This window comes from Drosophila guanche, unplaced genomic scaffold (genome assembly GCF_900245975.1).
Source record: "Drosophila guanche unplaced genomic scaffold, DGUA_6, whole genome shotgun sequence".
Lineage (NCBI taxonomy): Eukaryota > Metazoa > Arthropoda > Insecta > Diptera > Drosophilidae > Drosophila > Drosophila guanche.
The window spans coordinates 675,122-701,575 of NW_022995754.1; the positions used below are offsets into that span (position 1 = coordinate 675,122).

A 26,454-nucleotide genomic window follows, 5' to 3' on the forward strand; every position below is an offset into this window, starting at 1 on the left:
TGCAAGGAGGCAGCAGGGGACGGTGAGTGGGACAGCTGCTCGCGATGAATGCACAGCTGATCCTCAGGCAGTTCCCCAATCACATCATGTTCCGCACCCTCCACTACTCCCTCATGGCCGAGCAGCTGCGGGAGGAGATCGAGTCGCGGAGCGGGCCCAAGGGGAAGCGCAGAAGCTGCCTCGAGTGGGAGCCCTTTGCCCTGTGGCTGACCAACACGATGCTCGTCTACGCGGGCGACATCCTGGGCAACCTTCTGCTCGGCAATCTGCCCCTGGAGCCGCTCTGCAACAGCGCCGACGTGCTCCTCAGCTCCTGCATGTGGTGAGTGCCGACAGAACAGAATAGTCGAAAAGGTCATCTGTGATAATCCTCACTGCTCTCAGGTACCTCATCTTTTATTGCCCCTTCGATTTGGGTCACTCGGTGGCACGGACCGTGTTCTTTCGCATCCTGGCCACGACCATGTCGACCATCAGCCAGGTGCAGCTCATCGACAAGGGCGTCACTCTGGCCGGGAACATCTATGGCAATGCCCCAGTGGCCATGCTGGTCGTGGGCACCATCATGGGCAGTGGGGCAGAGCTCCTAAAGCCCGTGGCCGCGCTCCTCATCAATCGCTGCCAGCACAATCAGATGGCGCGCCTAAAGCTGACCATGTGAGTATCTTCCATCTTCCATTCCTCTGACTCTGACTCCAACTCTGACTCTGACTCTGATCCCTCTTCCATCAGTAACTCCAAGCTGGCGCTGGTCATCTCCAGCCTCTTTGCCCTGCACATCCACCAGAGTCCCCTGCTGTGCGGACTGACGCAGAACCAGCTGCAGGTCTACACTTTGGTGCTGGTAAACAGCTACAAATACCTGTCCCTGGCCTACCGCACGGAGCACTTTGTGTGGCTGATGGAGACCCGCGTGCGCTACACCTTCTTCGGCGGCCTCACGGCGGACTTGAGCAAGTTTTTTGAACGCCTTCTAAAGCCTGGCAAAAGGCGGAGGGAAACGTTTTCAAAATTTGATTTAAACCGTCGACGATGGCGCTGAGAGAATGTGCCACCAGATGAAGCACTGAAGCTCTGTCCTCTCTGCTGGGACTGGGGCTACCGGGTGGAGGAGCCGGTAAGCGGCTTAGCCTTCCTCCCTGCCACTCGCCGCTCGCCACTCGCCACTTGCCACTTGCCACTCAGCCAAGCGATGGAGACGCGACACGAGGCAGCATGCTTTCCGCTTGATCGGGTTACGCGTGGCATGGGGCACATGCTAATCAGCTTAGGGGAGCATCCACTCTCTGTACAGGGGGGAGCAGAGCGAAATATACTCCTCCAACCTATCATCTGTTGTGCTGTGAAATTTCCGTTTGAAAAGAAGTCTGTCAATTAGTACAAAGAGTCTTCATTAGAGAGTGAAAAAAAAACAAATCTCTCAGATAAAGTTGTGTAATCTGTTCAGGAAGTTGCCTTTGATGGAGTAATCGTTTCCTAATGCTTAGTCACATCAGTTATCCCTCATCAAACTCTCAAAATGTTGAGCAAAGAAGCAAAAGTAAAATCCAAAAGTCCCCGAAAACAGAGCACAGTCCAGGCCAAGGCCAAGCGAAAGTCGGCCATCGATTGTGCAGGAATGGAGAGGCCAACGAAGAAGGAGGCGCCACCACCACAGGCAGAGGCGGAGTGCAACAGGCCCAAGTTCCATCGTTCGCCAGAGCAGAAGCGAGTCTACCTGCAGCAGCAGGTGGTGCCCATTCTGATGGAGGGAATGCTGGCTGTGGCCCGCGCACAGCCCCGCGATCCCGTCGGCTACCTGGAGAAGTTCTGGCTGCAGGACAGCCACAAGTGCGACACTCAGCTGCCCCAAAACATTCTCTGAATCGAATTTCCAATCAAAACAAATTCAAATTGAAATAAAATGCAGTTTCGGTTTCCGTTGAGCCTCATTGCACGTTGCATTTCTTTGGCCACTGGAGCGAGACGCCTCTGGGGAGTTCGGATTTGTGGCTATAAAAACAGAACCTGGAATCATCCCAGTCATCAGTCATTCGACAGCATTGACCTAGTCACAAGTGTCCCCCCCACGAAGCAGAACCAAATCCAGAGACAGCCCGCAATCATGTCTCGAGTGGTGAGTGAATCCTTCAGAGAATCCATCCAGACCAAAGCCTTAAGGGGATTCCCTCTGCAGTGCCTTCCTGTCCTGGCCATTGTGCTCATCCTTGCAGGATCCTCCGGGGCAGCTGGCCTCGAGTGGCCCTCCAATTTGTTGGCTCTCAGCTCTGGCAAGTCCACGCAGCTGCTGTCCCTGCCTGCTGCCGAGGATGCCGAAGAGCAGTCCGAGAGCAGCGCTGCAGCTGCCGCCGCTGCGCAAAAGGAGGAAAAGAACCCGCAGGAGGACGCTTCCTCCTCCTCTGATCAGCTTTCGCAATCTTCCAGCGGCAGCTCGGACACCATCGATGCGCGCCTCCTGTCTGGCATACCCGTCACCGTGCCTCTGCCTCTGATTGTGGCCGCTCGCCCTGGCCTGCGGACAGTCCTTACCATCCAGGAGCCAGCTGTGGCCAAGGTGGGCGAGGTGGTGCAGCATGTGCCCACCGCAGTGTCCCACCAGAGCCAGACGATTGTGCACGACCACCGCCGCGTGGTCAGCCCCATCGTGGCGCCTGCCGTTCGCACCACCAAACTGGTTCGCCAGCAGCCGCCGCTCCTGTGGACTCTGTCCTCTGCCGATCCTCGCTTGGTTCTGCTCCGCAACTGAAGGCAAGTCTCACCCTTCACGGACCCCAAAGATGAACCCACAAACTGAACAACTCGCCAAACCCTCAGCTTTAGCTCTACTTTTCCTCCTCCTCCCTCTCTAGCCCCCCCCCCCCAGACTGTCTCTCCTTTGTCTCCGATCTGTTCTCTCTTCTCTGCCATTTTCTGTTGATTCTCTTCTCTGCAATAAAGAATTCGCATCTGCAGCTCTCCGCTCTTGGCATTCCTTGGGCGGTGACAGGAAATCAATAAAGAAAACACGGCTCCAAGCCCACGACAAACGATAAACATGCCACAGCTTTGGCTGTGCAATCAGCTATCTCTGTGATGTGTGATCTGCGATCTGCGATCTGCGATCTCTGGAGGATTAGGGAGAGGCGGAACTTGAGCCTCGCTCAAGGGCTAGAAGGGCCACGCCACTCAATTAGAATGCTTTGGTCTCTGGTCTTCGCTGGACTATAAAAGTGGCTCCATCCTCACTTGCAGCCAACAGTCGCTGCCCAGACATTGAGATGCAATCAGCAAAGCAATTGGTAAGAGTTGCAACCTCTGACTAGACTCTGCCTCTCATTGGCCTCTCCCTCTTTCAGAGTCTCTCCGTGCGAGTTGCTGCACTCCTCTGGCTCGTGGCTTTGGGGCAGGCCGAGCTCCACGTCTATCATCCGATGCTGACGCTGCACCAAGAGCCCATTGTCGCCCGAGTGGGCAATCTGCTGGAGCATGTGCCCACCGCCGTCTCCCACCAGAGCTCCACCATTGTCCATGCCACGGCGCCGCGACTCACGCCGCTCCTGGCACCCGCTCTGCGGACCACTCTGCACTATCCCCCCACCTGGAGTTATCCATTCTACGGAGCCACCAACTCGCTCTACAGAAAGTAAGCCCTGAACCGTGAACCGTGAACCGTGAACCCTGAAGACCGCAGCACGACTCTCTCTAAGCACCGAGGCACCGCCCAAACATTGGATTCAACGCTCTCGCAACGCACAACACAAATAAAATCAAATAAAACAAATTCCAAAAGCCCGCAACTGCATTGTTTGAGGAGAGTGACAGGAGGTGGTGAGCCACCACTGCTCATCCTTTTCGGTGGCTAATCCACACAGAGAGACAAATAAAGAGATAGAGCTGACAGCCAGTCGACTGCCAATTAAATTTCGCGCTATGCTGCACTTCTGATTGAGTGCCACTGACGTCACCCGAGGATGATGATGATTCCGAACATCCACAAACGCACGAAATAGATTTCGAATTCTATATTTTGTGTACACATTTTCTGGTTGAGCTTGTAGCCGGATGGCAGGATGGCAGGATGGCAGAATGGGCGTGGAGTGACGTGACATACGCAAATGTCTCGGCATTATTCCAGGGGCCATGCTGCCAGAACATTCCCCCAGGAATGATGACCTCGGGTCAGTAGCCGAAAGCCCAGAGTGTTTTCTACGAGAACAAGCTTGAGGCGAGCATTGATTGAGAGGCCCTTAACCCAGTATCCATACAGAGTAGAGTTGAGTGCGTTATTGTCTCTCTCTCCTCTCTTCCCTCCCAGCGAATGGCACAAAAACAAGCAACAATTGGAAGCCATTCGACGGTTACCAGGTGGGATAAACAGATACGCATGCGAGGGCATATATCTCTTCCCCGTATTGAAACTGAAAACCTTCAATCATGGCTTGAGAGCAAAGGCCAAAGGTTAGACGCACCGAACAAGCCAGCGACACCAGATCGAAGCTCTCGAGATTATGCAAGTCCTTTGGGCTCATGTGAATGAACCACAAAAAGCAGTCCATGGAGTCCAAAGATGATGGAGGGATGCAGCATGCAGGACCAAGGATAGTTGTGAGTTCTCCAATTACATAAGGAAGTGTGCGGTTGCGCTTTCAATCCCGCATTAAGGTCAAAGTATCAATCCGACTATCGATTAGTTGCCCATGCCATTGTCTACGCATTCCCAATTGGGGCAGACATTTTCAATGGCTGTCACTTGCAGCCAGCTGAAGAGTAATCCCAGGCACCAGGCCAGGCCAGGCCGCAATGATGCAACTTTGAGGCGCAGTTTCCCCAGCAGCCTCATCATCGTCATCATTGGCATCGTCGTCTGTGGGCAAAGCAGCCTTTTAGGCGGTCTCCCACTAAAGCTGAAGACCACCCCAAAAGTGGACAATGTTCCATGCCTCTCATCACTCTATTCTCCGCGTAGTCAGTCAGTCTCCTTCCTTCAGGGTTCAATGCATTTGTCCATGGCCCTGGCCGTGGCTCTGGCCTGGCTCTGGGGACTCTGATTGGAAGCACCGCCAATTGGCACAGTGGGTGGTGCGGTGCGGTGGCTGGGTGGCTGGGTTTCTCGACCGCTGTGTAATCGGTTTGTTTGTTTATCAAAAACGCCACTTGAATGCATCGTTATGCTGTCATCCCATTCTTCTAGCCAGTCCCCCCGCCACAGGGGTGCTGGGAGTCCTTCGCCTCGCCTCGCCTCGCCTAGACTCGAATCAAAGTGAATTTAATAAGCGCCAGAGAGGACGTACTACGCCGAGAAGTAAGCATTTCGTTCTCTGAATGTTGGATTGGGGATATCAAAAGGCAAAGGCACTTAGCATAGGAAGAAGGCCAAGAACTTTTTCCAAGAACTTTAGGCAGAATGAATAAATATTTGATGTACCTATCCGTATCCCGCAACCAGAGAGATGAATTATCATTGGGCAAAGCAGGGCAAACTTTCCCCACAACTCGGGGAGGGGGAAAACGGAACTCTACCTCCCTCCACCCTGGAGATCTCGAATCTCTGCTTGAAATTAATTTACAAATGCCGCAGACATGAATTTATTTGGCTGAGAGAGAGAGAGAGAGAGAGATGAAGACAATGAGCAAAGTAAAATGAGCCACGGACTGGGCTGCCCGGGAAAGGGGAGTGTGTGCGGTGAGAGGGCGGCAACGAAAGCAACAAAAGCCACCATTAGATGCGGGTGAAATAATTTAAAGCATTATGCAACAAAAGAGAGAGAGAGAGAGAGACAGAGAGAGGGAGCGATGTCTGCTGGAGACATGAATCACTCCTCCCTCCTTATTTGTATGCTGATCACACAATGTGGGTCTGTTTCTGTTTCTGTGTGTGTGTGTGGGTGGGTGAACGACCTTGAGGGTTTGGCCAACTATGATAATTACATTGGCTACAACAAATGATTCGATTTAGCCATACGCATCGAATTTATTACAGGTAATTTCGCACAAACCAACAACACGAAAGCCAATAAACCAGAAAGGAAAGCAAGAGCTGGAGATTTAGGCGCAGTTTTGGATACTCTTTCAACGCAGATGGAGCTGCATGATTCCTTTGCCATGATGGATAGAAGATGTAATATGAAATAGTAAGGAATAATCCTTCTTAAACTCAGACCTTCTTCCGAAGTAGAGTGTACTCTTGATGAAAACAAAAGGCAGTCCCCCATCAAAATGCCAGATGCCTGCATTTACTCCCTCACTCGTGTGCTAAGCGAGCAAAACAAAACAAATCAAAAAGCCAAAGCCGAACCGAAGCAACAAATCCAATCAAATCAGTTCCAAAGTGAATCATAAGCCCCCAGAGGGAGAGAGGAAGGGAGGGCAGACCGGCTCAATGCACCGCACGCGACTGTGGCAGTGGCTGCCTGTTGCATTGTTATGTAAGCCGACTTCAGTTGGGGTTTCCCCAAGGCCTAAGGCAACAACAACAGCCATAAAGCCAAAACCAAAGCCAAAGCAGCAGCCGGCAAACAAGTCGAGAATTGGCTGGAGACCCAAGTTGAATGGTGGACAGACCCAAAAGAAAAAGAGTTACTTATGGTTTTCCTGGGGATTTTCCCCAGCATTTTGCATTTTGCATTTTGCGAGCTTTGGGTTAATCCATGGCACAGATGCAGCTGCAGCTGCCACAAATATCCACTCAGACCAGAGTCTGGCTTAGGCGATTGCCAAATGTGCGGAGAGCCGTGTGCGTGGGCGTGGGGAGACACCACTCAATGGGCAACATTCAATGCTCGAATTTGTTGAGCAATTGACACAAATCGGGAGCTAGGCACACGCCGACCTTCGGCTTCTATCAGAGCTCTTTTTTTGGGCTTGGAGACTCGACACTTATGGACTTGAACTGCGGCTACGAGTATGCAAAGGCAGGAGACACATTACCAGGCGACAGGCGATGACTATTTGGAGCAAACACAAGCCCCACTCGAATCTATTTGGGCAAACAGTTAACAAGTTGGCCAGCCATGTGGTAATAGCCACAAGAAAGATAGGAAATTCACGAACAATTGCCATTGCCTGGCTGCCTGGCTGCCCCTGAACCTGTAACCCCATCAACATCTTTGCGGATTACACACAGTCCTCTCCTGTCTGTCTCCTCTCTGTGTTTGACACTCCATCTCCATGTTGTGTGGCATTAGCTGTCACACGAGTAGCTGCCGCACGAGGCCTAAGTTCAAGTTCAAACCGATTGCCAGGCACTCGGACACTGGGATTTACCAATAGCAAAATGCTTCCAAGTTTCCAGCTAACTCTCGAATTATTTTGAACAGGAAAGCAATAGTTTTGGGGCCTGTAGCAAACCGAATATAAAGATACCTTCAAAGTGCTTACCTTAGAAATAAACTAAAGGTGAAAATACGCAGATGATGAGCCAAGGGAGGAGCCATGGAAATCCTAGAAAATAAGATTAGGAAACATTAGGAAATAAATTACGATTATCCAGTAAGACTCCACCATCCCATAAGTATTATACTGCCAATCCGTAGCACCCCTTCTCACAGAGTAATACGAGTACGAGTACGAATGCGAATTCGAATCAGGTTCGATGCACCTCCTTCAAACAAACAACACGCCAGCGACCCAACGACACAGATTGCTGCTGCTGCTGCTGTCCGAGTGACTCATAAAAAACCCGATGGCCAAAGACTACGCCGAGCCAAGCAGCTGATTGATAAAAACTCCACGATCCCCACATTGTACATCGGTCGAGAGTAACCCAAAGCGATTAGCATAATGTTCGTTCATTCGATCTGTGGCCCATTATCAACTTTCTTGGAATGTTTAACATAAAACGACACTTAAGTGGCGCTCGGGGATACGCTGGGGAGTAGATAAATGTTTGTCGAGTCGGTTGTTGGCCAGCCCCAGCCAAGGTCAAACACACAGCAGAGTGGTGTGGAGTGGAGTGGAGTGGAGCCACTGAATCACAATGAGAGGAGAGCCACGCATGGCACACACAGCACAGCACTGACCACACACAACAAATGGCTTGGCTGGCGCGAACCCAATGAAGATCAGCGTCAGTCAGTATGGGGTTCGGCACGCGAACGTGATCATCGCCGGGGGAATGTCTCTAATTTGTATGAACTTCGGGTAATTCCGCAAAGCACTTTTGATTCACAATGAGTAGCCGACAGGCAGGAGTAGCGAGGGAGACTCCGATGACGTCTGCATTGACCATGGTTCAAAAACGAGACTGAACCACCCGATGACTGTCCATCCGTCGGTTCAGCAGAGCAGAGCAGAGCAGAGAGCGGATCGGAGGGACGGGATGATACCGGAGACGTGTCGGAGACGAATGTATGCCAAAAGATCCGGTTTGAGGCAATGCCCAATTCCCAACGAGAGAAACCCGACCGACCCCTTTAACCCCTTTCATTCGTGCCTTGCCTCAGTCGCCTCTCTGACCCAATTCATAATTGCAGAATTGCATAATCTTTCGCTCTGTTTTTCTCTCTCTCTCTCTCTCTCTCTTTGTCTTTCTCTCTGGCGTTTCTCAAACTGTGTTGTTCAGTGCCTTTCCGGGAAGTTTTTTGGTCGAAATCCCACATGAAAAATCATCATAAAAAATAATAAAAATAAAAATAACAACCAGAGCGATCTAATTTGGACTTTATGTGAGATTTACACACAATTTTAACATATTCACTCCCCAGGGGTATTGCTTCATCGGGGGATGACAGTTTTATGGAAGATTTTCATTTTCAGTAGTTGAAACAGAGAGTGATGGCGAGTGATCTCTTGTTAGTCGAGGGGAAACATGGGATATGAGATAATGTTTGCGGGGCAACTAATACACATTTAAAGAAGTTCCTCTGTCAGGAATCTATGTAACTTCAAGCCAATTCCCAGACTGTACTTATTCCAAAGGGAAGGCTTAACCTGATAGTCCTTTAAACGTAACTCCTGCAGTATTTGCTAATTGAGGGTACTCCAAATGAAACATCTCTGCGTTCCATTGGGATTAGCCCAACTATAATGCTCACAATAAACTTATTCTTTGCATGTTTTCCGCTTAGACCCCAACGCTAAGTGACCTCCAGTCTTCAGCAGAATCGAAGAATCGAAGAAAAACCCAACCAAATAATGATTACCCCAAAAAAAAATAAAACTGTAGAAAAAGAGAGAGACACACACACAGACACAGAGAGGGAGTGAGACGAAGAGGGGTATGGGTTGCCAAACATTGTCGCAGTCGCCGCTTTGTCGCTCTTTTGTTTTGGGCCCCCGATTCGCAAACTGCGAGAGCAAGGGGGAAGCAAGAGAGAAGAGCGAGACGCCGTTGCGCCTGCGTGCGGCGTTTTGTATAAAATGTGCGCCGCCGACGAAAGCGAAATCAGTGAACGACTTGCCGACGAACGAGCAGCACAAAGGAGAAGTGCAGAAAGTGCAGAAAGTGAAGTGAAAGGATAACAGAGACAATCAATAAATAAACTACATAAAGGAGTATCGAGAGAAGGGAAACACGCATTGCCCCCCAGTGGATTATTATTTATAATTGAAAACAGACAAAAGGTGAGTGATCAAAAGTGACAAAATACTCCCCAGTGAACACATCCACAAAGTGAACGCAGAGATTGGAATATAAAAAGGGATCCATCAGATCCATCAATTCCGTTCCACTATTGTAATGCCCAGAAAAACCCACACACAGACACACAGCGAACCGTCATTAAAGTCAATCGGAAAAGCGAAACTTTCACTGCGAAAAAAGAAAAACCTCCCAGAGTTGGGCAGACAGATTGAGACACACAGGAAAAACACACACCCTGAATTGCAGCAGCAACATTTAGCATTCAAGATCCGAAACCCATTGCAATGCAACGCTGCACACGACTTCCGCCCCCATCGAAGATCACACCCGAAAGATCCATTTACATAATGAAAGATCGCTCAAGACTCGACTCCGCATCGTCTGGCGACCCACCAACAGTGACATAAGAGTGCAGTGCAAAAGTCGCAAAGCAAAAGAAAAGTGAAACAAAAATGTACAGAAATAAACGAACCGGAAAGCGGCTGTCAAGGCAGAGATCAGCCTGGAGCTTGAGCGATTGTCCGGAGTCAGAGCCGCAAGGAAAATTACCTCATAAATTACACAGAAAGAGAGGCAGAGAGTGTGGCGAGGCGGCGGCTGTCTCTTTCTACCATTTCGAAAAAAAAGTAACAACGGTCTGCGACCTCCAACGAAAGTAAAAGTCCAAGTCTTATACGACTCTGCCTCCGCCACTGACTCATACGAAGATTTCAAGATACGAACCGGTTTTTGGTTGTTGGTTTTTCGGTTTCGTTTGGGGATTGCTTCAGCAGCCGTGAGTGATGGGAAGGAAGGGTGGAGTGGTGGAGAAATGTAAACTGGGACAATGACTTGGGGTAATGGTGTCAAGAGACGCCGCCGCTCGGGCTTCAGGTTATGTAATCCCCGACTCATAAATCAATTTTATTTCACTTCCAGACACTCCTCCTCCACACACAATGAGAATGCGAGAGGGTCTGATGGCAGTTCTGCTGCTGGCCACCGCCACACTGGCCGCCGATTGGGGCAACGAGTGGGCGCCCATGGAGTCTGCCATGCCCAGCAGACGCTCCGTGGACACAAAAGACGCCGCTGGAGGGTCAGAGACGGAGGTGCAGGGCCGCTACCTGGTGCACGAGTCCATCCAGAGCAACAGCACCTCGGAGATCGACACGATCATCGAGCAGCTGCTCAACTCCCGCCGGGAGGGACGCAACCTGGGGGAGTACGACGCCGTCTATGCCGATGGCAACATCGACCAGGCCCTGCAGCAGGGCAACGACATGCAGGCGCGTAACCTCATCCGCGACAAGCTCTGCGGACTGGGTCTAATGAGCTGCGAGATCGAGGAGAAGCGTCCATTCTACTCCACCATCTACGCCCAGGGTCCACCTCCGCCGTCTGGCTACAGCGGCGGTCCCTATGGGCCAGCCAAGCCAATGCCTCCTCCGGGATACTTTGGTGGACGTCCGCCCATGGGTCCTCCTCCCAGTTCCCTCAACTCCTTCGGACCACCGCGCAAGGTCGGCTACGAGGGACCCTACAAACCCATGTCCGGACCCTACAGACCCAGCGGACCAGGCGGCCAGTTCGGAGGCCAATACCTGGAGCATCCTCCTCCGTCGGCCATCGATGGTTCTCTGGATGGAATCACCTACACGAAGCCCCCACCCGGAGCCCTGATCTACGACAGCAAGCCACCAGGACCCATCTATCAAGGTGGTCCCAATGGTGGCCCCGTCTACAATGGTCCCTCCTCGAACCTCAACTCAAACTCGAACGGTCTGCCACCCTACAACTATGAGAACCCCGAGGGTGGCATCCAGGGCTCACCCTCCTCCCTGAACGGCTTCTACTCCTCGCAGCAGTCCTCCTCCTCCTCTTCGGCAGCCACTTCCTCCAGCACCAAGGTCGTCGTTGGGGCTCCCATCGATGCGGGTCTCCAGCAACACGTGCACCACCACTACCACCACGTCGAGGGCACGGAGGGAGTCAAGGTACCCAGCGTTCCCATCCCCATCAGCTCCGGCCAGACGATCAACACGGACTTCAGTGCCCTGGCCCAGTCCTCGGCCACGTACACGCCCCAGGCCTCCTCCTCCGGCTCCTACTCCCAGTCGAATGCCTTCAACGCTGGCTTCAATGGCGCCTCCCAGGGCGGACTCCTGTCCCAGGGCGCGCAGAGCGGTTTCAGTGGACTCTCCCAGAAGCCAGGTCTCTCCGGTGACATCTACAAACCCAACTCGGGATTGAGCAGCTTCGGCGGCAACTCGGGAGGCTTCGGCCAGAACGGCTTTGGATCGTCGCCCAGCTCCAGCTACCACAGCCAGAACCCCGACTACTACAAGAAGGAACTGCAGACAGGAGCCTCGAACAATTACAATGGCATCTCCGGTGGATACCAGGGACAGGGACAAGGACAGTACCAGGGACAAGGGCAGGGTGGCTATGACACCTCCCGCCAGCAGATCGTCGACTGCCAGTGCGTTCCGTTCAACCAGTGCCCCGCTGCCGATCGCATTGGCCGCAAAGAGGATCTGATTCTGCCCATCGATCCCCGCAATCTGGGCAAGGACATCGAGGCACTCAGCGAGGATGCGCCCGCTGGCAATGCCACCGCCAAGGCAGACACCAAGAAGGACGAGAAGCAGGACAAGGATGAGAAGAAACGCACTCGCCGGCAGGCCATCTCCGATGACCAGAAGGACCAGGATGACAACAGCGATCTGTCGCTCGATGCTCAAGGGGTAAGTGTCTGCCTTTAAACCCTTGGTGCCTTAAACCGTTTAAGAACCCTTTAAGAATGTTTAGCTAGTGGCCCGACTAATGCAAAATCACACATAGTTAATGACTAATCGAATCGAGTTTTAGCAAATAGCAAATCCTCCTCTACCACACACAACCACGCATCCAAATCAATCAATCAATCTACCAACTGCACCCATCAATCAATCAAACAATCAATCAACCGATCAACGCTCCTCCAACGCTCCTTCAATGTACAACTAAACCTCGTTCGTCGACTAAAACCAGCCCTAACCAAAAGCACAGCCAAAACAACTATCAACAACAAGGGGTACCAAGGTGGCACGACTGCATCCTGCATCCTGCATCCTGCATTCGGAGTCCGCGTACTGATCCCGTTCGTGTCTCCTCCCTCTCAGCGCCAGGGGCTACCGCTCGGGCAATCTCCCTTGGCCCTGCCCGCCCTGCAGGCCATCGAGCTGATCCAACGGAAAGTTCTGCCCACCTACGGCGTGTCCTTTGGCCTGCCCTACCCCAGTGGGGCATACGGCGGCTATCCGGTGAATGTCCTGGGCGATCAGTATCCCGCGCAGAATCCCAACTTTGGCTCCCTGGGCCCGAATGGCCTCAATCTGGGTCTGGTGAATGTCAATCCGCTGGTGTCCGTGCAGGTGGCCAAGACGGACTACGGGGAGAAGGTGGTGAAGCCGCTGGTCAACCTCCATGTCACTCCCAATGCGAATCTCATCCAGAAAGTGGGCGACTTCTTCAAGCGAAAGCCCAACGAGGTGCACAGCACACACTACCATCACCACGATCACTTCAGCGGCTACGAGCACCACGACTACGATCACCATGAGCACCACGATCATCACGATTTCCACGATTACGATCATCATCACTATGGGGGATACAGTGGATCGCCGGGGCCACACTTCAGTGTCGAAATGGTGCCGAGTACTCCGATCTTCGAGTACCACAGCGGCCCCTCAGCGCCCAGCTACCAGCACGAGTCTCCTCCATCTGCCTACGAGAGCTCCTACAACTCTGTGTATCCCGGCTCCAGCCCGGACTTTGGCTCGAGTGGCTTTGGCGGCTACGGGGAGTACTCCCAGCATGTGGAGAGGAGTGTCAATGTGAGCGCTGAGCCATCAGCCACGAGACGGGGCAAACAACTGCACCTGGGACCCCTGTACAACATTCCCACGCCTGCCCCAGGCGCGGCACTTGGCAGTGATTATGTCTCCTTTCCAAGGGACCGCAGGAGGAGGAGCGTTGAGCAGTCGAGGAAGCGTCGTAGTGTGTGGGAGAGTACAGCCGAGGAGGAGGTAACCAAGTGTTGATCTTGCAGAAAGTCTCAGTCTAAACCATTCCCAAAAGCCATCCAAATGTCATGCTAATCGAACTCCCTCTCTCCCACTCTCCACTTGCAGCGCGCTTACTATGGCAATCGTCCCGTGGAGAAGACTTGCCGCGCGAATGAGGTGTGCTGCCGTCGTCCAGTGCGTCCCCAGGCACCGCCCCAGCAGCAGTTGGGTCGCTGTGGTGTGAGGAATGCCGCTGGCATCACGGGCCGCATCAAGAACCCCGTCTACGTCGATGGCGACAGCGAGTTCGGCGAGTATCCCTGGCACGTGGCCATCCTGAAGAAGGACCCCAAGGAGTCGATCTACGCCTGCGGCGGCACCCTCATCGATGCCCAGCACATCATCTCCGCTGCTCATTGCATTAAATCGTAAGTGCCAACACTCCATCAAAGCCCCTGCCGATCATCTCTATAATTACTTTGTTATCTGTCCATCCCGCAGTCAAAATGGCTTCGATCTTCGTGTCCGCCTGGGCGAATGGGATGTCAATCACGACGTGGAGTTCTTCCCCTACATTGAGCGCGATGTCGTCTCCGTGCACATCCATCCCGAGTACTATGCCGGCACCCTGGACAACGATCTGGCCATCCTGAAGCTCGACCAGCCCGTGGACTTCACCAAGAACCCGCACATCAGCCCCGCCTGCCTGCCCGACAAGTACTCCGACTTCACCGGCGCCCGCTGCTGGACCACTGGCTGGGGCAAGGACGCCTTCGGCGAGCACGGAAAGTACCAGAACATCCTCAAGGAGGTCGACGTGCCCATCCTCTCGCACCACCAGTGCGAGGCTCAGCTGAGGAACACCCGCCTGGGCTACAGCTACAAACTGAATCCCGGATTCGTGTGCGCCGGCGGCGAGGAGGGCAAGGATGCCTGCAAGGGCGATGGCGGCGGTCCCTTGGTCTGCGAGCGCAACGGAGTCTGGAATGTCGTCGGTGTCGTCTCCTGGGGCATTGGCTGCGGCCAGGTGAACGTTCCCGGGGTCTATGTGAAGGTCTCTTCGTACCTTCCCTGGATCCAGCAGATCACCCAGAGCTACCAATGATTAGCGGCTGCTCCCGAGGAGGTTCCATCGTTAACGGCCTACCATGCGGCCACCACCAGCATCGAAGAGCATGCCATAGATGATGCCTCCGATGAGTTTGTTTTCCATTTTTGATCAGCCATCCGTCCAGCCGTCCAGCCGTCCATCAGCCACTTATGCAACACTCTCCGTAGCCTACCATTTGCCACCATCTTTTGTGGCATTTGTCATCGTATTTATTTTGGGACACTCCTTTCTACTCTCATCTATTACGAGCTCGTTTTCTTTTGTTATTTGTTGTGCGCGAGTCGAGAGTAGGCATCATCCGCCATCATCTACCGTCCGCCCACGGCTACCCGTAATTGTTGCTCTTTTGGAGGCACTTTTGCCTCCTCTTTTGTTGATATTTTGTGCACTTTGTGTCCACGGATCGCTGTGCATTCGAGTTCCGATTTTGTCTTGTAAAATAGTTATTGCTTGTAGTGATTAATTTATTTTTATATTTGTAATAAATTAATAATTATGTATTTAAATAAAATAATTTATGAACAAAATAATCGTCCATCGAGGAACTTGTCAATGTGCTGAGACTTTAATGAAGAACTTAAGTTTTGGAGTCAATATTGGAAGATTGAAGATTGGGGTGTGAAGATATTCGGCCATCGAATGCCAAAGGTCGAAGCCAAAGTGATTTCTGGCAGAAGTAATTTATCAACATTAACTTAAATGAGAATTTCATTGAAGATTGAGGTAGTTTTGTTCGGAGAAACATTCTCTCAAAAGTGGCTTGAGTAGGAGTCACACAATATTTCCACTTTCTTGCTTAGGTGGGATCTTAGGTGGGATTTTCTCGATACTTCTCCATCCAAAGTGCTACATTTTCCTTTATCTCTGATATTTTGTGGATATACTCCATTTTCCAGTTCATTTTGGATCCCTCCCATCATTTTTCCCAATTAAATTTCATTATGCAAAGTTAATCGAAATTTCCCCAGACTTCCCCATTTTCATAAATAATCAATATTTCGCCATCATCCACTTAATCTGCATACATAGACGGCTAGTTCCAGGCGTAATCCCCCGAAATCACAGCTCCGAAGAGCACATAAAGCTCCGTCATAAGAGCGACTTTAAGTTCAATTACAAACGAGTGCAGTCCATAAAATGCAAATTAAATTTAAAGCATTAAGAAAACAACTTTACAGCCGGACGGCTGCCACTACACTGTGTTCACGGGCAGTGCAGTGGGAGAAGCCAGCGTGTACGCGAACCATTAAAAGACGCCACCGAATCTTGGACCAGCAAATGTGGTCGCGGCGCTTCCTCAAAAAGGGGCACTCAGATAGAGAGAGAGAGAGAGAGAGAGAGAGAGAGTGAGTGTGTGTGGAGCTACGAACATCAGTTAAATTTAAAAACCGCAACCGACTTTCCGCAACTTGAATGTTTCTGCATCGCTGGACCCCAATCGAGTTATAAATGAAAGATTGCCCACGGGGAGGAGGTTCAATGCAGTCCGAGCAGCGTTAGGGAGATGTACGTCAAAGGATTACGGTTCCAGCTCTGCCAGATGGTGATAGGTAAGCAATGGAGTCAAGGAATCCCAGAGGATTACCAAGTGGATAAATATTCCCTACTCCCTCCCTCCAGTGGTGCTCTTTGCCGAGGCCTTGGGGCGCCTGCACAAGAGGAACGGCTACCACTATAGGCCCCAGCAGCCGCCGCCGTTGCCGCCGCAGCACCATCAGAATGGATACTATGAGTCCCTGCATCCGGCAGTGGAGCCCCCAGAGCCAGAGAAGCCACAGCACAGCAGCCCCAAGAGCTACTACAGCCAGTCGGGGAGCAGCAGCAGCAGCAGCAGCAGCAAGGGGAATCATGGCTACAGCATTGGCAGCGGCCTGCGCTCCATAGCCCAGGGATCGGCCGATCAGGCGCACAGTGCCGTGTCCAACCAGCATGCGGCGGCCAAGCAGGCGGCATACATTGCTCAGAACACGCTTGCCCAGGCGGCGTCCCAGGCATCGGCCACGGCCCAGGCCGCGCTTGCGGGGAAGGAAGTGGTGCTGCAGGAGCTGGAGCAGCAGGCGGCCGAGGCCCAGCGTGCGCTCTCCCGCGAGCTGGAGCAGCTGAAGGCTGCCAAGATCTCCTCAAGGCTGGCCCAGCAGACGGCGCAGGCCGCCCATCATCACATCTCCGTCCTCACGGCGGCCGTAAACAATGCAAAGTCCGTGGCCGAACAGGCCGAACAGACAGCCAGCGAGGTGTCCAACCAGCTGGCCTCACAGTCCACGATGGTGGGCCAGGCCAAGAACCGGCTGGAGCAAGTGGAGGAGCAGCTGCAGCAGGCGCGCGTCGATTACGCTGCCACCAAAGAGTCGGCCCTCAAGGCAGCCTCTTCGGCGGCTGCAGCTCAGGTGAATGCCTCCAAGGCGGCGCAGCATGCCACCATTGGTCTGCACGAGAGCACGAATCAGGTGGACCATCATCATGAGGGGCACGAGCTTGCAGAGGAATCGTACGATGAGCACATTGACACCAGTGGCGTGGGCCACACGGCGTCAGGGGACGAGCACACGCGCAATGTGTACTCCCAGTGAATGTTTCTTGTGTAACGCAACCCCTTATTTATCTATTTAATAAACTATTATAGTCAGACTTACGTGGCTGTGAGTTATGTCTGCTTTTCACACACTTTATTACACTTTTATTTCACTTTATTAACCTTGTTTTGATCTTTTTGCGCGTAAGGCACGTGACTATCGATACCGATATAAAAAACTGTGCCTGACGCAAAAGCTGTTAACTTAACAGAGCAGCTCAGCTGTTTGTGTCCGCGCTTTCCTGTGAGTGCCGTCAGTGTGACCATTTAACTCCATTCACAATCCATTCCCACTCACGTTGCTATTATTTGAGGTTGACCTTTTTAGTTTTAAACTTAATTTGAAAACATCCCAACAAAAGGAAGTCGTGAAAACTAGCCAATCTTGTGGAGAATCGATTGATAAATCGGATAAAATTATAGTTTAAGCGCGGAGACTCCTAACTAACTAGTAATATCAAATAGAACATAAAAATCGAGGAAAATTATTGAAGACTTACGGTATATATAGTATATTTTGAAAATGAAATGGTATATTTCCGAGGGTCTGTCTTAACTTTTGATACTTTTCATACACAATTTTTAAAAACTTTATAAGTATAACTTAAAATGGCACAGAAAGTAATCAAGTACATTGGCCGCACCACAGACTTTAAGGGCAACACGCTGTGGGAGCTGGTGTCCAACCTCCCGAACTGGGGAGTCGGCCGCATGGTCATACGTAACATGTTCCAGCGCTACCCGGAGCCCTGCTACATGAGGATCCTCCAGGTGCAGGCGGTGGACGAGCAGCCGGACCAGATCCGCAAGGTGCGCGTGACCGTGGAGAAGACCTGGCGCGGCGTCACCCAGCCGAAGCCCGTGGAGATCTACAGCACCAGCTACAAGGCTGACTACGAGCTGGTGCCGCAGTCGGAGGAGGCAAAGTTCCTCAGCAACCAAAAGAAGGTGGCCCCAGTGCTGCTGCCCACAAAGATCGATCTGCCGCCGCTGCTGCGCGAGTACGTGAGGGAGGAGACGGGCGAGGCCAATCCATTCATGAAAGTCCACTTCAAAAAGACCCACAACAAGCAGGCGCGCATGGCACAGCCGGGGGAGCAGCCCACTCTGCAGGTCAGCATGGATCTGGGCCAGCCCAAGCCAGTCAGCTCCAAGCTCTACGAAGGCCTGCTGTGAAAAGGAACCTCGAGCCGGACCGGACCGACTGTGCACTGTTATTAAAATATTAAATACTTTTAATATACAATTTACCTTAAGAGCAACGAAGAATTTGTTTACAAATGAATCTGTATTTACATGGATTAGACTCTGGAATGGATGAGCTTGGACTTGGATCATTTGGAGGCCTCCAGGGAGCGCAGCTTGCGCGTCAGATTGTCCACCTCGAGGCCCAGCATGTCGAGGTTCTCCTTCAGCGTGATGTTCTTCAGCAGCGTGTCCTCCAGCACGGTCTGCAGCTTCTTGTTAATCTCCAGCGACAGCTCCAGGGACATGCCCTTGCTCTCGCTGCCCTTGGAGCCGCCGTAGATGGCCGCCATGATGCCGTTGCCGTACTTCACGAGTTCGCTCTTGTTTTGGTCGCTCTTCGAGGAGGTGAGGGCGCCCGCGCTCTGGTCCCTGAGCATGTAGTGCTGGACCACTTTTGACTTTTTCTGCACCTCGGACACCAGGGCAGCCGTGTGGTTCTCCAGGAACTCGATCCGTTCCGTTTGCCTCGCTGTCGCCTGCTGCAGCCGCAGAATGCGCTCGACGAGAACCTTCTTGGACGGCACCGCCTGCAGGTCCACCTGTTGCGTGCCAGGCGGCGGTGGCACTGCCGTCGCACTGCTGGCCACCGTCTCGGACTCTGAGGATTCGCTGGCCCGCCGGCTGCCGCTGTGCACGCTTCCATGGCTGCTGGTGCGGCTGTGGGTGCGCTGATGCTCCGTATGCTGAGGATAGCCCCCGTTCAGGGCCTGCTGGCAGTTGCTGCAGTAGCTGATTGCACCCTTGGGTTCGGCAATTCCCTTTTTGTACTTTTGCAGCTCTCTCTGGAGCTCTTTGACCACGGTGGCATGCTTGTGCTGGGTGGCCTCGAAGTCGCCCTGGACATTGTCCAGCTTCTCCTTCGTCAGCTCGTACAGCTTTGTCTTCTCGGAGAGATGTTTGGCCAGCAGCAGCCTCTCCTCGTTCTTCTCCGCCGCCTCGGAACTCAGCTGCTGCTCCAGTTCCCCGTATCTGCAGTCGTAGCCGAGTTTCTCCTGCTTCATCAGCTTGTTCTCCGCCTCGAAACCCTGAGCCTGCCGAAAATAAAAGCATAATAATTAGAACTGATGGATCCTCGTTCTCGAGACGTGTAGTGTGCTTTGGTCGCACATAAATACAAGGCCTCGATGGCGCAGTTGGCAGCGCGTAAGTCTCATAATCTTAAGGTCGTGAGTTCGAGCCTCACTCGGGGCAGGTACATTTTTTGCAGTAAATTTTTTCATTTTTTTATTTTGTTCGGCTCACCTTTGATTCCGCCAGACAAATGTCGTTCTGCAGGCACACGATCAGCTCGCTCATCTCCTTGTTGATTGTGAGCAATTCCTGTTTCTTGACTTTCAGCTGCTCCAAGTCTGCTTCGTTTTCCTGTGCCTGCAGTTCCAGTTGCTGCACTCGCGCCTGCTGTTCCGATAGCTTTTCTTCGTTGCTATAAAAAAAGATTTGTGAATCTATGGGAAATACTTCCACAGTCGCTTCCTTACATTGTGTTCTGGGTGCGCAGCAGTTGCAGTTCCTCGAGTTGTCCCCTTAGCTTGGCCGAATTGAGCAACTCATCGCTGTAGGCCGCCTCCACTCCATTGTGCTGCTCTCGCAACCGATTAAACTCCTCCGTAAGTTTATTGTGCTAATAGACAGAAGAGGAAGATAATGATAAAGACGAAAATTTGACATTTTCTATTCATGGTACCTCCAGGGCGAGTTCTTGCAGTTGCTGCTGCAGCTCTTTGTTGGCTTCACTTTGCCTTTGCTGCTCTTTGGTGACTTTTTCGAGAGCCTCAGTCTTGCTTGTGATCTCGTGCTTCAGGAGTATTGTATTTGCTTCAAATTCCATCCGTAGCTTCTCTGAAAAGTGGATAATCAAACGTTCGAGAAGTGTTTCCATAATTATTCAAGATTCGACCAACCATTGGCCTTCTCCTCCAGCTTGTTCGGTGCATTTCTCTCCTCCTCCAGCTTACGCTCAAGTGCCTGCAGTCGGAAAAGGTGATTAGGGAATAGAGAAAATCTCGAGGAGATCGCTACGTACCGCCTTTGCCTCCGTTTCGATGTTCAGCTTGTTCATGTGATACTTTAGCTTGGACTCCAGGTGGCCCATCTCCGTTTTGTACTTTTCGCATTCGCGCTGATATTTCCTGACTTCGTTGCACTAAAAGGAAACCAGCAAAGGATCACAGGATATCCTCGGATAAGGACACAAACAAATGTAAATACCTTTTCGTCTATGATGTACGTCATTCGGGACTTTTCCTCGTGGACGGCCATGAAGCGGGTGGAGACGTTCTTCACCTCCTTCTTGGTGTCCGCCAGCTGCTTGTCCACCGCCTCCTTCTCCTTTTTGGCATCGATGAGTAGCTTCTCCTTCATGGCAAACTTAATGACTGTCGTCTCCTTCTCCTTGTTGGCCATATCCATTTCCTTGCGAAAGGCCTGCTTCTCCTTGTCCAGGATGGCGTTCTCCCGCTGCAGCAGCGTCATCATGTTGTCCTTCTGGGCATTGGCAGTCCGTAGCTGCTCCAGCTGCAGCTCGTAGCTGCGCCGCTGCTCCTCCAACTGGGCCAGACAGTGCACATGGGACAGTATGTCGTTCTGTGGAGACTTTGTGTGATTCTGTTCCTGGTCCTGGACTTGCAGGTCCCTGAAGCGCATGCTGATCTCCGATGAGGCTTCATCCTGGACGGGCACTTGCTCCAGCACCGCTGTCTTTAAATGCTCAAAGAGTTCGGCCTCATTCTTCGCCGCAACTGGTTTATCTGCATCCGCTATCGCCTTTGTTGGCTCTCTTTCTGCACTCTGCTCTATTTTATCGCATTCCAGATGCTGCTCCACCTCCACGTCTCCACTGTCGTTTGTTGTTTCTCCCTCCAGGTGTGTGTTTACCTGTCCAGGCTCCATCTCAGACGCCTTCTCATCACTTCTCTCCTCAGCCGGCGTGGGTGCCTGCGCTGATTCCATATCTATTTGCGACTTAAAGCATTTATTTGTTTAATTCAACAAAATAAATTGTTTTCGCGTAGTTTTTATATCGAAATGTTGTCTGCTTGCAATCGATACATATCGTATCGATGGCCAATCAGCTGGTGCTTTGTACGATACCCATCGATTCACTTTCATACCGATGATCAAACCAGTACCAGCTGACCGTGGAAAATTCGTATTTCTTTTGTTAAATTGTTTTAAATAAACGATGGTTTGCTCACTGGGAATTGAAGGCAGTGCCAATAAAATTGGCGTGGGAATCATTCGCGATGGCGAGGTGCTGGCCAATGTGCGCCGAACCTACATCACACCCCCAGGAGAAGGTATTTCCTGTTGCTTCCGCTGCCGGTTTTTGTGTCTCCCTCTCTGTCTTAACCCATTGATATTCTTGCTTGTTAAAAGGTTTCCTGCCCAATACGACGGCCAAGCATCATCGCGAAGTGATTCTCACACTGGTCGAGGAGAGCCTCAAGGAGGCAAATATAAAGCCCGCGGATCTGGACGTCGTTTGCTACACCAAAGGGCCGGGCATGGCTCCGCCACTGCTGGTGGGGGCTATTGTGGCCCGCACGCTGGCGCTGCTGTGGAAGAAGCCACTGATGGGCGTGAACCACTGCATTGGCCACATCGAGATGGGTCGCCACATCACGGGCGCCCAGAACCCCATCATCCTCTATGTGAGCGGCGGCAACACCCAGGTGATTGCCTACTCCAACAAGAAGTATCGCATTTTCGGCGAGACCATAGACATTGCCGTGGGCAACTGCCTGGACCGCTTTGCGCGCATCCTCAAGCTGCCCAACGACCCCAGTCCGGGCTACAACATCGAGCAGATGGCCAAGAACGGATCAAAGTACATCAAGCTGCCGTACGTGGTCAAGGGCATGGACGTGAGCTTCTCCGGTATTCTGTCGCACATCGAGGAGCTTGCCGATCCTACCAAGAATCCCAACAAACGCAAGCGAACCCAGGAAGCCGAGTCTTCAGAGACCAAGCCGGCTGATCTTTGCTTCTCGCTGCAGGAGACAATCTTCGCCATGCTAGTGGAGATCACAGAGCGTGCCATGGCACATTGCGGATCCAATGAGGTGAGCTAACTTCCTGCTCATCGTGGCATCATCTCACATTCTTCCGTTCTACCTCTGTAGGTTCTCATTGTGGGCGGCGTGGGCTGCAACGAGCGTCTGCAGAAGATGATGGAGATCATGTGCGAGGAGCGTGGAGGCAAACTCTTTGCCACCGACGAGCGCTACTGCATTGACAACGGCCTGATGATCGCCCACGCTGGCGCCGAGATGTTCAAGTCGGGCACGCGCATGCCCTTCGAGGAGTCCTTTGTGACTCAACGTTACCGCACGGATGAGGTGCTGGTCACCTGGCGCGACGACTAGGGGATTGGGGTGGAGGATTAGTGATAGTTCGAGTGTGCTATGCATGTTTATTAAATACTAATTTTGATAATTTGCATGACATTTATACTCGTAGAGCGTCAGAGTCAGAGTGCCTGTTCCTTGCCCGTCCATTGGGGCTTCAGCTCTATGGGGAAAACGCGCTTGCCCTCGATGACATAGACCGCTCCGTTCTTGTCCTTCTCCAGCACACTCAGGATGCAGCGGGACACATCGGCGGCGCTCTGCTTGTTCAGCCTGTCGAGGATCCTGTACGTCTCGTCGCTGGTCTCCGGGAAAATTATCTTCTCCGTGAAGTTGGTGAACATATCGGTCATCGTGGCACCCGGACAGACGGTGACAAACTTGATGCCAGATCGGGCGTGGTACTTGTCGTTCTGGAAGGCAACCAAACCCATCAGCAGGAGTGGATAATGGAAGTGCATTGCTTCAAGCTTACCGCCAGGCAGCGGGTAAAGTTGATGATGCCCGCCTTGGTGGCTCCGTAGACGGGAATGATGAACATCGGATCCAGGCCCACCACCGAGCTCATGTTGACGATAATGCCCCCCTTGCCGCCGTTGTCCTTGCTCATGTAGGGCAGGGCACTCAGCGTCGAGTTGATGATGCCGCCCAGGTTCACGAGGAGCGTACGCTGCACCTCCTTGTCGTTGAAGATGCCCGCCACGTTCACCACAATGTCGATGCTGCCGAAGGTCTTGGCAATCTCCTCGTAGGTCGCCTCCACGCCCTTCTTGTTGGCCACATCCATTTTGACGATCATCACGCTCTGCGTGGGATGGGCGGCGCGCAGCTTGACGAACTCCTCCAGGTTGTCCTGTATGTCCATGATGGCCACCTTCTGGGGGGAAAGCATACGTTAAGGAGTGACTGCAACAGGCCCCGTCCCCGTGCTACAGACCCCTGCTCCAGCCGCCAGGAGCTGCTTCGACACCTGGAGACCAATGCCGCCAGCTCCGCCAGTCACCACCGCATTCTTGCCACGAAAAGACATCCTGTTTGGCTGGGTAATCCTGTGTTGGTGCTGGTCCCCCTGTGAGAGCTCTGATGCACTGCTGCCTGGGAGGCCATCGCTTTGCGCTTTTATAGCCCTTCGTCGTGGGTGCTGACATGTGATACATCTTGAAGTGACTTTGGCCCGTTGCAATCAATAGCCGCGCCACTAGTTATCCACTGGCTCTGGGTTAGCGGATTATGCAAACCCAGACAGATCGTACCCGTATCGATTTCCCCCACCATCCAGCCAAAGATTCGCTCTAGCGTTCAGTCTGCTTCACACTGATATTCCTACGTGCCGTGTCGGCTTTGCATCCATCAATGATACATCAATGAGCTCTTCGCTTAATTGCAATCGCAATTAGAGCACTCTCCAGATCTAACCCAGCAAAGCAAAGCTACTGGTGCTCTATGGTAAATTTTATTTGTATTTATTCAAGCAAAAATCTTGTGAAAACCCAGAACATACTCACATTTCCACTCCTATATGTCGTTATGTATGGGCTTATCTTTGGTATAACTCTCGAATTTCTCTCACAAAGTTTCATCTTACAAATCTTAAGTCTAGAAATATGAAGATATATGAATCCGTGGATCGTTGTGGATCTCTTAGATATAAATGTAATTCGGTTTTCGGTTGGACATTCAACTCGCTTTGAACTCTTTTTGGGCCGCTTTTAGAGGGGAGGGGAAAGGGTAAAATTATAATCAAAAGAACTCAAAAGTAAGCCGAAAACATGTCAGTTTTTATTTTAATTTGTAAGCACTTAAATTATCACAACTTATATTATATACAAAAAGGGATAAACGATAAATAGTTGCAGCTACCATTGGGAATTAGAAATTAAAAGTTGAGGGGATAAACTAGAGACAGAGACGGGAGGGAGGGAAGGGAATTGGTGGGTGTGTCCCTTAGTGGGCTCCATCGTAGGTGTCCTTGTGCTGATAGCCACTCACGTATCCGGAGCCATCGACCACATTGCGTCTGCCGGCAATGCCCTTGCCCTTGCCGGTGGCATCGAAGCGCTCCTTGTGGGAGCCCGTGTACTTGCTGGTGTCCGTCAGCCGATCCACGGCAGCCGCAGCCTTGCCAGCCTGCACGGAAGAGAGGAACATGAGAAGGAGGAAAGGAAGGGAGAAGTATTTGTGACTCACCGAAACCTGTGCCACACCCGGAGCCCCACAGCCGGCCATCTTCTGCTTGATCTCCGCCAGCTCCACCTTCCGCGTCTTGGCCAGATCGTCGAGGAATTTGTTGTAGTCCGTGAGCGAGATCTTCAGGGCCTTGAACTTCTTGAAGTGGATGCCCGTGTCCGTGGTGGTGATCTTCTTGTCGATCACCTTCGCCTGCTTCATCCACTTGTCGCTCTGCGAGAGCGTAATCAGCTTCCCATCCGACTTGGTGTCCCCGAACTTGGAGAAGGCCTTGAACTGATCCGAGAACGTCACTTTGGGTGCCTCCTCCTCGAGTGCCAGTTGGGCCAACTCTGCCACGGGTGCCTCGGGAGCGGGCGAGGGGCTGCTACCATTTGCTGCTGCCTCAGACATGCTGCCTCTGTGGGGGGGGATACGTATTGGAAAAGTTCGATTAATGGTGTTAGTGTATGATTTAATTATTTCTGTCGCACACGCAATGGAAACTTCTACTACGCAGTGCCTCACCTGTGGGCCACAACACTGACCAACATTGCGGTGGGTTCTGCTGTTCTGTTCCCATCTATCTATCCAGTCGCTTGAGCGAACAACACTGAGCTTATCTGCTTGTCTTTCGATTAAAAGATAACGCCCAAAGCTTTTGCCTCAGCTGTTCTGCCGAGAGAGAACCTTGACTGAGAACCAAACCCCCCAAAATGACGTCATCTAAATATTTGTATTGCCCGGCTAATTATCGTCTCCATGCGAAGCACAAATAACGATCACACACAGCCCCAGGGGATCGGCTCGGCACAGCGCGTAGCCGCAGAATCCACTACGCTCAAGGTTCTGTTGGACACGCAAGAGACAGGTTCTCTATGATCTAATGAGAGTTTGGGATCTCTGGGATGCCGAAGATCAGTTGGAATCCCTCCCTGCAGTTCACTTATGCTCGATTTTATGTTAACCATTACGCATTACGCATAAATCGCGTTGATAATTTAGTTTTTAAATTGCTTGTAGCATAAATTGTCGTCATGTCTACAGGCGGCTACCCAACGCGAATCGATATGGGAGTCTGTCTGTTCCGATCCGCAAATCCTCCCATAAACAGTAAATAAAACGTGAGCATTTATTGGCTGGGTCATTAATTACGCGCCACTTAAAGAGCCACAGCCACAGCCACAGCCAGGGAGGCCCCAGGGGATCTGGGAGCTGTTTGGGGCAGCCATTTAAGGCGGCGGCGATAAGATGCGGCCTCAACCAGTTTTTGGGCTCCATCTCGCTCTCCTTCTGCTGTTTTATGGTTGCACTTGGGTGAGATATGATTGCATGGCTTGTGCCTGGGACAGATGGCAACAAAAGGAACACCACAACTGAGGAGTGGAATGCAGAATGCAGGACTCTGAAGGTCAAGGCTG

At 51.9% G+C, this 26,454-nt stretch overlaps 11 protein-coding genes and 1 non-coding gene across 17 annotated transcripts in view; 9 read left to right on the top strand and 3 right to left on the bottom strand.

The window, feature by feature from the left end:
* The first annotated feature begins 3 nt into the window (after window positions 1-3).
* On the top strand, window positions 4-1,328 carry LOC117588934 (trimeric intracellular cation channel type B). Its single transcript, XM_034280511.1, has 3 exons — window positions 4-322; window positions 385-657; window positions 733-1,328. Exons 1-3 carry the CDS (start codon window positions 45-47, stop codon window positions 1,040-1,042), a joined length of 861 nt encoding a protein of 286 aa, XP_034136402.1. The 5' UTR covers window positions 4-44; the 3' UTR covers window positions 1,043-1,328.
* Window positions 1,329-1,479: 151 nt separating this feature from the next.
* LOC117588955 (protein dpy-30 homolog) lies at window positions 1,480-1,931 on the top strand. Its single transcript, XM_034280542.1, has one exon. The coding sequence runs from the start codon at window positions 1,520-1,522 to the stop codon at window positions 1,862-1,864; it is 345 nt and encodes a 114-aa protein (XP_034136433.1). The 5' UTR covers window positions 1,480-1,519; the 3' UTR covers window positions 1,865-1,931.
* Window positions 1,932-2,014: 83 nt separating this feature from the next.
* Window positions 2,015-2,951, top strand: LOC117588936 (retinin). Its single transcript, XM_034280514.1, has 2 exons — window positions 2,015-2,116; window positions 2,177-2,951. Exons 1-2 carry the CDS (start codon window positions 2,105-2,107, stop codon window positions 2,744-2,746), a joined length of 582 nt encoding a protein of 193 aa, XP_034136405.1. The 5' UTR covers window positions 2,015-2,104; the 3' UTR covers window positions 2,747-2,951.
* Window positions 2,952-3,224: 273 nt separating this feature from the next.
* On the top strand, window positions 3,225-3,655 carry LOC117588960 (retinin). Its single transcript, XM_034280547.1, has 2 exons — window positions 3,225-3,278; window positions 3,336-3,655. The coding sequence occupies exons 1-2, from the start codon at window positions 3,258-3,260 to the stop codon at window positions 3,624-3,626; spliced, it is 312 nt and encodes a 103-aa protein (XP_034136438.1). The 5' UTR covers window positions 3,225-3,257; the 3' UTR covers window positions 3,627-3,655.
* Window positions 3,656-9,381: 5,726 nt separating this feature from the next.
* On the top strand, window positions 9,382-15,212 carry LOC117588921. 2 transcript variants are annotated; one of them, XM_034280494.1, is made up of 5 exons: window positions 9,382-9,540; window positions 10,478-12,285; window positions 12,703-13,611; window positions 13,717-14,018; window positions 14,092-15,212. In XM_034280494.1, the coding sequence occupies exons 2-5, from the start codon at window positions 10,498-10,500 to the stop codon at window positions 14,693-14,695; spliced, it is 3,603 nt and encodes a 1,200-aa protein (XP_034136385.1). In that variant the 5' UTR covers window positions 9,382-9,540; window positions 10,478-10,497; the 3' UTR covers window positions 14,696-15,212. The 2 variants fall into 2 exon arrangements, with proteins under 2 accessions (XP_034136385.1, XP_034136386.1); XM_034280495.1 differs by lacking the exon at window positions 12,703-13,611 and having other exon boundaries at window positions 14,092-15,209.
* Window positions 15,213-16,105: 893 nt separating this feature from the next.
* LOC117588931 (uncharacterized protein CG45076) lies at window positions 16,106-17,325 on the top strand. Its single transcript, XM_034280507.1, has 2 exons — window positions 16,106-16,251; window positions 16,322-17,325. The coding sequence occupies exons 1-2, from the start codon at window positions 16,206-16,208 to the stop codon at window positions 17,269-17,271; spliced, it is 996 nt and encodes a 331-aa protein (XP_034136398.1). The 5' UTR covers window positions 16,106-16,205; the 3' UTR covers window positions 17,272-17,325.
* Window positions 17,326-17,818: 493 nt separating this feature from the next.
* LOC117589136 lies at window positions 17,819-18,537 on the top strand. The gene has a single exon (XM_034280821.1). The coding sequence runs from the start codon at window positions 17,883-17,885 to the stop codon at window positions 18,447-18,449; it is 567 nt and encodes a 188-aa protein (XP_034136712.1). The 5' UTR covers window positions 17,819-17,882; the 3' UTR covers window positions 18,450-18,537.
* LOC117589135 (coiled-coil domain-containing protein 186) lies at window positions 18,511-21,541 on the bottom strand. The gene is made up of 7 exons (XM_034280820.1): window positions 20,730-21,541; window positions 20,545-20,664; window positions 20,423-20,486; window positions 20,206-20,360; window positions 20,000-20,142; window positions 19,764-19,944; window positions 18,511-19,552 (listed from the first exon to the last, which is right to left on the bottom strand). Exons 1-7 carry the CDS (start codon window positions 21,468-21,470, stop codon window positions 18,608-18,610), a joined length of 2,349 nt encoding a protein of 782 aa, XP_034136711.1. The 5' UTR covers window positions 21,471-21,541; the 3' UTR covers window positions 18,511-18,607.
* Window positions 19,640-19,712, top strand: Trnam-cau. The gene has a single exon. It is a non-coding gene; the product is annotated as a tRNA-Met (tRNA).
* A 96-nt stretch (window positions 21,542-21,637) lies between the features above and the next one.
* On the top strand, window positions 21,638-22,955 carry LOC117589103 (probable tRNA N6-adenosine threonylcarbamoyltransferase). Its single transcript, XM_034280755.1, has 3 exons — window positions 21,638-21,817; window positions 21,897-22,582; window positions 22,643-22,955. Exons 1-3 carry the CDS (start codon window positions 21,703-21,705, stop codon window positions 22,883-22,885), a joined length of 1,044 nt encoding a protein of 347 aa, XP_034136646.1. The 5' UTR covers window positions 21,638-21,702; the 3' UTR covers window positions 22,886-22,955.
* LOC117589097 (roquin-1-like) overlaps window positions 22,913-26,454 on the bottom strand; it is a 20,748-nt gene continuing 17,206 nt past the window's right edge. For 2 of the 4 annotated variants that reach the window (XM_034280742.1, XM_034280740.1), the window contains exons 4-6: window positions 23,805-23,918; window positions 23,343-23,744; window positions 22,913-23,280 (exon numbers count right to left, since the gene is read on the bottom strand). In XM_034280742.1, the coding sequence (XP_034136633.1) occupies window positions 22,990-23,280; window positions 23,343-23,744; window positions 23,805-23,918 (807 nt within the window). In that variant the 3' untranslated portion in view covers window positions 22,913-22,989. Of the gene's footprint in view, window positions 23,281-23,342; window positions 23,745-23,804; window positions 23,959-26,454 lie in introns of those variants that run through there. The other 2 variants (XM_034280741.1, XM_034280744.1) reach the window with 2 other exon arrangements.
* Window positions 24,660-26,454, bottom strand: part of LOC117589108 (tubulin polymerization-promoting protein homolog) — a 3,761-nt gene continuing 1,966 nt past the window's right edge. Inside the window, exons 1-3 of one of the 2 annotated variants that reach the window (XM_034280760.1) lie at window positions 25,562-25,578; window positions 25,055-25,454; window positions 24,660-24,994 (exon numbers count right to left, since the gene is read on the bottom strand). In XM_034280760.1, the coding sequence (XP_034136651.1) occupies window positions 24,812-24,994; window positions 25,055-25,447 (576 nt within the window). In that variant the 5' untranslated portion in view covers window positions 25,448-25,454; window positions 25,562-25,578 and the 3' untranslated portion in view covers window positions 24,660-24,811. Of the gene's footprint in view, window positions 24,995-25,054; window positions 25,455-25,561; window positions 25,579-26,454 lie in introns of those variants that run through there. The other variant, XM_034280761.1, reaches the window with a different exon arrangement.